We start from the raw sequence: 12,172 nt of genomic DNA, 5'->3' as shown, positions 1-12,172 counted from the left end.
CCGTGAACACTTGGCCAGTGAATTTTTGGATATAAAATACCATCTCTTCAAGATTCTACTTTAATAGTTAGCAGTGTAAAATTTTGCAAGAATTCACCTATAATTTATTCAATACTGCCAACACTGTGCAGTCACAGTGACCTTGACCTTTAACCACCAAATTGAAACCCGTTTACCTTTTAGCACATGGTGTACGTTTATGCCAGGTGTAATGAAATTCTCTCCATGGCGTTCGTGGTTTGCACAAGAGTGTGACAGACATGAGGTGACAGTGACCTTGACTGCTTATGAGGAAAATCTAAGCATTCCCTCAAGAGTTAAAGTGACTGTTTGTTCTAAATTGCATGGCATCATTTAAGAAATACAATAATATGAGAATAGCATGCAGATGGACAACAAAACCCACAAAGCTTAGGTCACAATTTGCACAAGCATTGAGGTATAAATCTTGTATACAACATGAACAATATTATTCCATTCAAAATTTCCCGTCTTTTGAGCCCTTTCAGTGTTTCAAGGATAACAATGTGTCTCATTCTCAAGGGAAAACGTTTACTGCAGTAACAACTACAACAAGACAAAGAAATGAATAAAATTAGTGTAATCTTATTATTAAATTGGATTGCATCTTTTCTTCTTTTGGATCACTGTCAGATTTAATAAGACGATTTAAAATGTGGAAAGTCCTAAAGGCAATTTTGATGCAGACTTGAAAGAAACATGCATGGATACTATCTTTGGTTATCACGCACAGATTGTACAACAAGACTGATCAGATTTTGTAGTTAAGCAAAACTTATGATTCAAAGCCTTGAACTTTTTGTTTCGAATTGTGTTGGTAATCCTTAAAAAGGAAAAAAAACCCACAAATTTACTGATTATAGAACTATTTGAGTTTTTGGACATGAGGTGTTTTCCCTAGCTTTGAAAACGTATCAACAGTTCTCGAATGTTTAATAAGATTTACTCGTTATTTTTTAAATCCAATATACCACCTCAATAAATGAATTCCTCAGATGCATCTGAGAGCACTTAATAAGAAAAAAAGGGGGGGGGGGGGGATCAAACAAAACAGGAAAGAATTATGATTAATTTGCAGTTCAGTGCAAAATGAAACAAAATAATCAAAACTCTGAGCTAATTTGTTTCTAAAAGGAAATGGATTTCTTTCAGAAAATGTTTGTATTCTCCAACAACAGAAGGCTAAAAATATAAAGGTTTTTGCTTAGGAAAATTGTTTCAGAACTAATAAAAAATTTTTAGATTTCGATTTTAGAACACTTCTACTTTGTGCAGAAGAATCAAACAGATGTTCTCAGAGGTTGTTTGTTTTTTTATAGTGTATGTTGAAGTGACTTTGTCCTAGCACACAAGTCATGCTCTCATCACAAGGCAGGCAGCTCAGCTGGTAACAGCACTGATAATGCTGAATGAGGGAGCCTCAGGGATGGAATGATAAATGTATCAGCATTAACCACATGTTCTGCACAGTTTGGACCCCTATTCATTAGCCACATACCAGACAGTTCAGTTCAGAATACCCACTGATGTCAGCCTCTGCTTGTCTGAGAGGGCCGACTGAGATGGTGGGAGGAAGGGGGCCATTCTCAGAGCACCTCTGTTAACTTGTCCATCATTGGGGCTCCACATGCAAAGACACCATTAATCATAAAAACCAGACGGAACACTGCCTCCTGAAAGGGTCCCCGAGCCACACCTCAAACCAGAGGTTGTGAGGCGTATACATGTATGTGCATCAGGTTTGGAGATGACTTCTTACCTCTTAGATTGCACAGTGTATTCCCTCATATTTTCCCCAAGATCAAACAAAAGAACAAAGCAACATAGTATCAACAAGAAGTTTAACAAGTTGGTGTTACCTGAGGATAGACGGCGGTCATGGAGGGGGCACACACCACTAAAACAGGAACAAGCGTCACCTGAGCGACCTCGCTGCATCGGAGGAGCTAGAGAGCACTGGGGCTTCAAGAACCCTGTAATGAAAGAAATACAGAGAAATTAAACACAAAAGACAGGAGGAATATGGAGAAGATGATAAAGCAGATTAAACTTTGACATTACAGTGATTGGGCCACCATCAGCACCAGCATACTGTTCAAAATGTATAGCTTTGTCACCTCTTGGCCAGGACTACCTTGAAAAAGAGGTTTTTAAGCTCAATGGGACTTTTCCTGGTTAAATAAAGGTTACTAATAATAAAATTTGTAATCAGGTGTACATCGCCCTAAACACCTCTCTTGTGGCACTGAGCCAGCTCACTGCCCATGAGTTTTGTATGTCTGTATCCAGCCTTGAAGGCTCCACAGAGTGGACAGAACCTGCAGAGCGCTGGCTAGGGCTGGTTTGTGGAAAGGCAAAAGGCTTTTGGGCACAGCACTAAGGTTAGTAGCTCTGTGTGGTCAAAATGCCAGAGTAAGTTGGGGTGCCTGAAGGGGATGGAGGAGGCCGTCATACTGTCTGTCTCAGGGGTCGCAGTGGTCATTTTCAATAGGGAAGCCATTATCTGGCACAATAAGGCAACTGAGGATGCTGTATGCCCTCCAGGCAAGTGCTCACAAGTCACTGACATCATCCAGCAAAGAAAAGCTCAACAAACAAATCTAGATTGTTCAAAACAGCAATGTTTGGAGAAATCTGTCCTGAATTATAGAACCCTAATACTATCCCAAAGTCCTCAATTTGATGAACTTAAAACAAAATAGAGAAGAATACAGGAGGTTCATGATGGAGCTTAAAGAACTACAAATCTATTAATATCAAATTACAAAAATGTCCCAGACTGAGTAGCACTAACCTTTATGATTGATGATGATACCATTTTTTATTATTTCTTATAAATGGACTGAAAGTGGAATATGAGTGGTATTTTGCTTCACCTACAACGCAGCCAAAAGGAAAACCTGTGTGTGCAGAGAAGCAGTCGCTCCATCTTTATTGACAGGGTAGCTCAAGCAGATCTTATTGGCATTAGAGGACCTCTGCAAATCCAAACTTTATTCACTCCTTAGGAGGACTTTTGGATTTTCTGCAAACATCAAGAGCAGCAAGCGGAAGAGCCCTCCCCATCGCTGTTGTCTGAGCCCAATAAAGCTCCTTTATTACCACCATGAAAAACATGTCACTCCAGATGAGCTCAGAGAATGACATTTAAAACAGGCAAAGAGATATTGAATTAGTTCCCCATGATAAGCTGTCTGAGATGCTGATATTTATTTTTCCTGCTTTTAAGGGTGTACCATGTGGAAGTGCATGTGCAATCATATGGACATGTGAGCAGGTGGGGCTTTCTTAATCGACACATTCATTAGTATTACAGATGATTCAGGGACTGGCAAGATAATTCAAGTCTGGATCAGTCAGAGCAAAGAGACAGACTGAGGTCATCTTGAATATCACAAATTAAATAAAACAGGCAAAGAGGAACACATGAAACTAAAATAAAGCCTGTTTATTCTCGTGTCACGCATATCACTTATTTCACTGTTTAATGAGCATCATATCATTGTCATCAGATGTTGGAAAATGTCATCTTAAAATAACAGCAAAGAGTCCCGAGCCCCGCTTTATGGGAACCATGAAGATTACAGGCATCTTGGATGAGGATCAATCAAATGTTTGCGATTCAGAAAACAATACCCTAACAGACTCTGTGTGTGTGTGTGTGTGTGTGTGTGTGTGTGTGTGTGTGTGTGTGTGTGTGTGTGTGTGTGTGTGTGTGTGTAAGTTCTGATTTGTAAGTGCGCTGTCAATTTAATGGGATTAGTCCAAACCATAATGCAGTTAAATCTTTTACTCTTAGCTTGGAAGCCAAGTATGAGTTAAGATCATTTCAATATGATATACCAGATTATATATTTGTGCAAGCCATCTCATCACCACCCTAACACAGTGACTCAAATCACTTTTATGGCATTATTAATTACAGATAAGAATATTCTATTGTAGACTATGAAATAAATTAACATGACTTTTCTTTTCTTTCCAAGCTGAATAGAAGGACATCAAAATGAATCAACCACACCATTTTTTAACCAAACATACACACAAGAGTAGTTCTTCAGAAGGAACTGTGTCAGGACTCATGGAGAAGGAGAAGAAGGGTGCAAGAGAGGGGGAGGGAGTGAATCTCGGAACACAATAGTTCTGCCATACTCAACCATATTTTTCCCGTCTTTGCCAAATTAAGTTCTTCAAAAACACGACACACTCCCGGTTGAAGAAAGGGGCTGGAGGCCAAACAGTGACACATGGTATAGTGCTTCGAGTAATGTCACTAAACATTAAGGAATTTCCATATGAGCCCTACCTACCTCCCTACCTCCCAGTCAAGTTGCACTTTTCCAAAGTCAGGAGTAAACTAAGGAGACAGCAACACCCACCTCCCACAAAAAAAAAAAAAAAAAAAGCCTTACTCTGAAAGCAATCCACTGGAATAATGTTCCCACGAGACAAAGTAATGTTAAAGCAATCTGAAATTTCACTACAGAATAAGGAAGAGGTAAAGACAAAAGAGAGAAAAATTCGTTTGAAGCTGAAAATGATCTCAAAACCTCAATGTGTATTGTAAAAACACCTACCATATATCAAAAAAATGGTTTAAAAAAAAAAAAGGAAAAAAAGAAGGAAGAAAAACTAAGTTGGTTACGTTGCTGCTGATAAAAAACTTGAGTTTAAATCTCAAAAACATAATTAAAAGGAATGAATCATCAAATGTTTAGTTGGCAGCTGTAAAAATACTTCAAGAATGATACATTTGACAGGAATCCGTCTTTTTTTTTTCTTTCTGTTGGCTCGATAAATCATTTTGAGTGAAGGGCTTTACATTTTAAACCCTGAAGGACTTGATGAAAGTGTACGACATGTATGTGCAGGTTCCAGACCTGCTGTTGTAAAAGGTAAGGTTGGTACATGTCTCGTCATTAAATCTTCTCCAGCACTGCATCATTATGCCTTAGTTCATATACTCAAGCAGGATCTTGATTACTAAAGTGTTTGATCTTGCACTTCATTTCTAAGCGGCAAGGATCTCATTGGCTTTAATAACTGCATGATCCAATCTTCCAGGGACAAGCTCAAAACCTTCCTTTAACAGCCAATCGGCATTATCCTTTCCAGCCATCATGGGGGATCAGGGCAATGTAAACACGCTGGGAGTTTCCTCATTAAAGACAGCCTGCTAATGAAATCCCATCCAGCATTTACAACCTTGTGCTAATGAAGGCAAGCCTTTGAGATGTTCTGCTAATGAAAGAAGGGCTTTTTATTGATATAAAGCTAATAAAAGAAAGGCTTAATGACAAGGTTCTAATGAAACAAAGGTGTGTAAATGTGGCGTTATAACAAAACCCACTGATAAGGTGAAATCTGCAGCATTTTCATTTAAGCACATTTTTTATTTACTGCAGATAAATAAATGACTAGGTCTCCAGAATTTACAAGACCTCACAAACTGGGGCCTGTTGAAGAAAATGCATTCAAGCATTTATGAGTTTAAGGGTTCCTAGCTGAATTCTCCTGAAGAGTAAGGATTGTTCATGTCCTACAGTATGTTGCCAGGGTGAACAAGCCCAAGGTCAAAGTTCATTGGCCCGCTAATGCATCTCCAAGGTGCAATAAAAAAGCCCTTCCTTTATGGGACTTCAGGGGCTAAGATCCTGATAGAGTGCTTGGAAGGATGGGACAGCGGGGGCCATCAACCGTTACTGTTACCATCATGACTGGCACCTTCGGCTGAAGGAGGCCTCAAACCTCCATGCACAGAAGGAGATTTCAACTGCTCAATTGTGTTTGCCGACATGTACTTGAGATATGTATTTTACTGAATTCTCTGTGTATAAAATAGCATACAATTACGCTGATTATGCTGTTCCAAGTCCTTCTGTTTTTTTTGTTTGTCTTACATCGGTTTATTGATTTTTAAAAATCCCCATTTTTAAGCCCCACCTTAAGCTAAATTTTTATTTTATTTTTCTGTGCTCATGATATAAATGTATTTTTTTTAAATTTATTAATTAATCATGAAATTAATTGGCCCGGTCTTATGTTAGCACTATGTCAGAGGTTACTGTAACACACTGTGTTTATATTTTAAATGACACACATCAAGCGTAGCTATTTACTTTCATCTGATTTCCATCATCCACCTACATCGCCTCCTTATGCCTGTAGTTACCATTCAATAAAACAAATCCTGTGTACAGACGCAAATCTTTTTTTTCCCCCATCTGTTTAGATATATAAGATGCAGGATCCATCCACTGATAATCAAACATTTCTTGAGTGAAGCATTTCTCTCAGAAATGACAGGAATGCTGCCCTTATTTGTTGATCATCAGCCTGTCCCTGCGTGTATTTGCTTCATCAGCAAACTGTCTTCCCTCCCACTAGATGAAATCTATTTTGAAGAAGGAAGCCGTGCAAAAACATGTCATTAAACTTGCATTTATCTCAGCCAGAGCAAAGTCTGGGCAGATCTATTACGACAACAAAGCCAAAAAAAATTTAAAAAAAATCAATGATCTCTAGAAGCCATACCTACTTGCTGATAATAGCAGGATGCTTGTTCAAAAAATAGCTATGACATATTTTACAAACTTGGAAATAATGCACTTGTTGTTTTTACATGCCTCTCTGTATTGATTACACGCCCTCATTCAGTTTCAGAAACACTACCTCTGGGCTAAAATTTCACCTTAGCTTCGACCACGTTAGACAGGTGTTAAACTTTCCACATTCGTGAGTATGCAAGCGCCCATTTGGGTCCAAGTGGGTACATTTTAGTGAATGCAGGCTTCTGAGCAGACCTGTCTAACCGTCTGGTGAACAGGCACTATACATGCACCTTTTTAGCAGGACCTCAAGTGGACTTGGGGAGAAAAAACATATAAGAGGAATTCCTACTTCCCTGGAATATAATCCCCCTGTTAGTGAAACCTCAGGGGTCCCTGAGTATCCAAACCAGACAGAGGTCAGTGAAAGACCTTATCACACACTTGTAGGATTTGCAGGCCTCTGCTATGTATTTAATTTCTAGCCTAAAACAATAAGTTCCTTTTATCAGTGCTGATTTGGCTTATAAGCAGAGAAACTGAAATCTAAATCAAAAATTTGCAGATTCTGTAGGTTAATGACTTGCTCTTCCTTCCGATTATGAGGCTTATTTTAGTCACAATGAACGGTTAAGAAAAAATCTGCTGACACAGACCTGTGAAGACCTTGGCAGGAAGACATAATTTTCAGGTTCAGCCACAACAAGCCTAGATTATTTGTAGCAAAACTACCTTTGGAAGGAAGTTTATTAATCATAACTGAAAAACAACAACAACAACAACAAAGAAAAGAAAAAACTGCGACTAAAATCTGCAACACCTTTTTTTTTTTTTTACTTTTAAGTTGTGAGTCACAAAACCAACTGCTGCTGAGGTCTGGACTGGCAATAAAAAAAGTTAACTGGACAGCTTTATTGAATGACTTATTAAGCGACTGTGTTTTGTGAGACCTAAACTGAGGTGCTTTTGAAATGAACAAGAGCACCTTTCTGTAACGGTTCTTAAAAAAAAAAAAAAAAAAAAAAAAACATGCCTTCCTACTTTGTCTGAAACTGAGTCTGCACTTTCACACAGTCAGGATAATGAAGCTGCCCTGGTGTCACATTCGAAGCTGCAAAGCCTCTATAGAAAAGGTAGAACTGACATGAATGACCTTCTTTAAAACAGTAACATTAGGGCTGTTATTGAGAAGCCTGTCTGTCTATAACCTATAGCCTTTTTCTAGTTTTGATAACTTTTGTTCTCTAAATATAATTGACGGAAAAAACGTTTGCTTAATCAATAGAGAAAGGTAAATATACAGGTAATTGCATTAGTTGGTATTGGAATGTTAAGCAACAAAACCAAAAGCAATAACTGACATATCTATTTGTCCTTTCATTTATACATAATTTGGGTACAAGTAATCAAACCCACCACCTCCATCAATACAAGCTGTTGGATTGATTGTTGTTCTCAATATATGCCATACTTTCCTTCCATAAACTTTAATGTTCTGACACAAGAGTTGTGTGACAATTCAACGCAAATGACAGATGGAAGTGTTTAGGCATAGCCTCCATTTCACCTGACCACTCAGTAGGGTTTCTAACCAGTTACCACCAGTCCAACAGCTGCTGGTTGCCAGTACATTTGCAGAGGAGTGTGCACTACAATCTACACCACCTTGTTGGCTCTTAAATGTGTTGGACTAGAACACTTTTGCTTTTTTACTTCCATATCGACCTTATAATCACAAGGCATGACATTTGCTAGTCATGCTGATAAGAATGTGCATCACTGTCTGCACATAACTCTCAACCAGAGCTCAACACAACAAGCAGCAACTCTGCTTTATGTTTCTTTACTTGTTGCATTGAATTCTGCAGGACTAAAGTTTGCAGAAAGACCCAAAATAAAAGCCATGCATTGTTTGCCAATATATTTATAGAATGACTCAAACTTAACTGAAAGCTTCCAACAGGCAGGCATGTGCAATTTTCTTTTTCTTTTCTTTCCTTCTTTTATTTTTGCATAAAACATCCCAAAGCAGTAGTGTTTAGCAGAGAGGACACAAATGCAGCAGTTCATGTTCGCATCTAAGAGTTCTAGGTTTCACTTAGTGTGATGTGATGAAGCCAGCAGAAGGACTCTGATGAGCGGACAGACAGAGGCAGGAAGAAAAACTAAGAGTGTGGTAAATGAGGTTAGAGGGGAAGGGGGGGGGGGGGGGGGAAGGGGGGGGGGGGGGTTCAAAGGCTACCTTTCTCCAGGGCAAATAGGGGAACAAGGGTCTCACTGCCGCCCAGCAGCCAGAGTAGCTCCTTGGGCAAACGACTCTAATCAAATTTGTGTGATTGGACTCAAAAAAAGCTGTAAGGGTAAAAGAGGCTCCTTTCACGCAGGAAGGACACAAGGAAGCATTTAAAAATCTACTATCCCTCTGCTGATCTTTACAGTAGCCGTTCACATGACGGACTATCTGCCCACACCAGCAGCCCTTGGCAAAGCACACACTGGCCCTTTCTCAGCTGTGAAATATTAGCACCAGAAAGGGAAAGATAAAACTTTGTTTTATGTGCTTCCTCTAATGGATCATGGGTGGAAATTCAGGCCATACTTTGCAGTATTCACCCTGCTCTGCACGGCTTCAGTGTAGCATCAAAAGTGCTATTTTTAGCTGTGATTAATAGTTGCAATTGGACACGGTTCTGGCCTAAGTTCAGGGCCTCGATTTTATTTTTCCTTATCATAGTTGACATTTTAGAGTGATCAAAGAAAATTATGTTAGAAAGTAATGTAAAAAAATGGCTGAAATTATTCAGATTTTTGTATAAAAAAAATTGAAAAAAGAAGCAGTTCATGGTAATAAAATCGATGAGTGGTAAAGGCTGAACCTGTGGGAGCGGACACAAGCTATGTCCGAAGAAGATGTCGTGAGGCATCGCATTGTGGATTGCATCTAAGGTTTATCATTGAGGCCAACAAATACGATTCTTCAGGTTTAATTTGGACAAGTAAATGTGTGTGTCAAGGCACACTGGTACAAATGTTGTTTAAGTTGATGAGAACTGTTTTAGTGGTACCCATATGCATTCAAAAGGTGAAATTCTCTCCACTTTAAAAGGTGTAAGGAAACAGTTTTGTTTATGAAAGAAAGAACGGTTAGAACTTAAGGGACCTGGTGTTTTATTTTGAAAATCTTTATCCCATGCACTAATTTTTACATTGGTTAATTGCATTTTAGTTCATTTCATAAAAAAGAGTGACTCTCCTTCATGTTATTTTTTTCCCTTCAGAAATAAATAACTGTTGAGATACATTTTTTGCATAAAATACAGATTAATTTAATCAGAAGGTATTGGTATAAATTAGTAATACAACAAACTCAAGCCCAGTTTCATTTTATGATACACTCTAGCTTTTATCATAGTTATGTGGGACCTGGGTTACAATGGTACACAGATGAACATTCTGCAGGGAAAATCTAACGCACCAACAGCTGAACAGAGATGCTCTCTGGCAAAATGAAGGTGTGGTACTGTGTAGCGACCTGTGCCCCACTCACTGTCTGCCTGAGTCTTAGCGGAAGGTCCCAGAACACGCTTCCTGTTAGCTTGCTAAATTGTCTCCACACGCCCACGCTTCCATCTCTACAGGAGCACACAGTCTCCCATTAACCACCTCCTGTTGCCTCAGCCTAGTACATCTTCAACCCACATGCCGAGGATGTAAACATGTACAAACAACGATGGTCAAAACAGAAGGAAGGACCTGTGCTGCCACAGACGTCATCTATTCTTCTCTTCTGAACAATATGTTTTATAACTCTGACCCAGATTCAACAATCAAGCTTTACGCTTGCTTAAGTCAAGACTTACATTAGCATTTTCTCATTCTCCGTTATTGGTACTTCCAGTCTCATTTGAGCTGACACAGTCAAATTCTAACCAACTCAACAACAGCGAAAAGTTTAGTGTTTTCATGTTGGCTAGAAGAAGCTTTTACTTCTGAAATTACTGATAATAGAGGTTACACGTGGAATGCTTCACAAGACTGTGTAAAAAGCCTTTAACAATCCAGAAATTATTATTTTCAATTTTTACCAACCTACAACCAAAAGATTGTACAACGTCCTCACATTTTTTCTTAATCATCAGTGAAATAATTTGCTATAAAAGCATTTTTAAAAAAACAAACAAACAAACACGCACACAAGGTAATTTGGAGGTTTTTAGACCCTCATGAATAAGTACATCAGTTTAAAAAATAAGTTATAGCAACATTTCATAAATACTTCAATAACAAAAAAATACATACATATGTTGAGAAACTGAGTCTCCTATGTGAAATACATTAATGTGAAGTAGTACATAATTCAAAACTTGAAACAAAAACATCTGGTGCTCCAGCTGCTCTGCATGGGTGTGGACCAAAAACCAGCATAACAATAAAAAAAACCAGTGAAATTCATAATACAGTAGAATAAGAATTACACAAGGCAGACCACTTGCAAGACAGTTTCAAAGACAAGGATAAAGTGCACTCTTTGTCTAAAATGCTTCTTTACGTTGGAGCCATTAAATATGAATGGAAAATTATAAAACCAGCAATACTGATTCCAGATTTTTTGACAGGAAAGCTCCATTAGGGTCAGATGACTCCAGATTGAAAAACAAAAACAAAAACAAAACAAAAAACACTTGCATAATCCTGTCCAGGCTTTCAATTCAACATGAAATCAGTTCTAAAATATACACTTCTCATTCAGTATCAATATTTCAGAAAGACCCAAGCTGGACTTAGAAAGAATTGGACAGGAAGAGAGTGCTTATGGAGAAAAGTCAAGTTTTGGAATGAAGAGTTTGGGCCAAAATAACCAGTGGAGACAACGGGGCTCTCTCCAGTATAAGCCTTCATGCATCAGGTCCGATATTATGGACATACCTTAAGTGTGCTGAACCTTAGGGAAACGCAAAAATGCACATATACTGGAATTACCAGAAAACTCATAGCAAATCATAGTTCTTCATTCATGCATACATTTTATATGTAAATATATAATTTATAAGTATATAATAGAGTCTGTGCTCATATATGAACAGTTATAAAAACTTTGGAAAGTCTTAATGAAACTGATTTTCCACCAAAGGTTTAAGTAATCCTCTGATCTTTACCAAATACCTGGAAAGGTTCAGTTTTCCAGGAAAGCTCTGGCTAAAGATCTCAACTTGCTCTTTGGATCTTTACACGTGTAAAAACTTGTGAAATACTATGAGGAACCCAACCTTGCTGAGTCTTTTGGTTCAGCAGTCAAATGCTTACTCTCAACTGCAAACAGGTTCATCTTAATGACTTTTATTACATTTTATAGAAAAATATTACATTCATGCCACAAGCACCACAACTGCATGCGATTCATAATTTTTTCTGTGCTTCATCTCTAATTCTAGACGTCATTTCAGACTTGGTAGGTCAACCCACTGATTGCACTCCTTTGCTTGTAGATCTCAGCTGACATTAGTGGAGTGTATCCTGGATAGGTCGTGAGGCCATTGCAGGGCTAACAGAACGAGACAGACCACCAAGCACACGCTAAACCTATTGGCAATTTAGAATCACTA

At 38.4% G+C, this 12,172-nt stretch overlaps 1 protein-coding gene across 3 annotated transcripts in view; it reads right to left on the bottom strand.

Annotated features, from left to right (window-relative positions):
* The window catches only part of rxraa (retinoid X receptor, alpha a), a 165,769-nt gene that overhangs the window by 83,733 nt on the left and 69,864 nt on the right, over nucleotides 1-12,172 (bottom strand). For all 3 annotated transcript variants that reach the window (XM_080304436.1, XM_080304437.1, XM_080304438.1), the window contains one exon: nucleotides 1,881-1,994. In XM_080304436.1, coding sequence (XP_080160562.1) covers nucleotides 1,881-1,994 — 114 coding nt within the window. The remainder of the gene's footprint in view (nucleotides 1-1,880; nucleotides 1,995-12,172) is intronic.

Source organism: Astatotilapia calliptera, chromosome 7 (genome assembly GCF_964374335.1).
Source record: "Astatotilapia calliptera chromosome 7, fAstCal68.1, whole genome shotgun sequence".
Taxonomy (NCBI): Eukaryota; Metazoa; Chordata; class Actinopteri; order Cichliformes; family Cichlidae; genus Astatotilapia; species Astatotilapia calliptera.
Note: the sequence above shows the minus strand (reverse complement) of the source record. Positions and strands in the feature narration are given on the sequence as shown.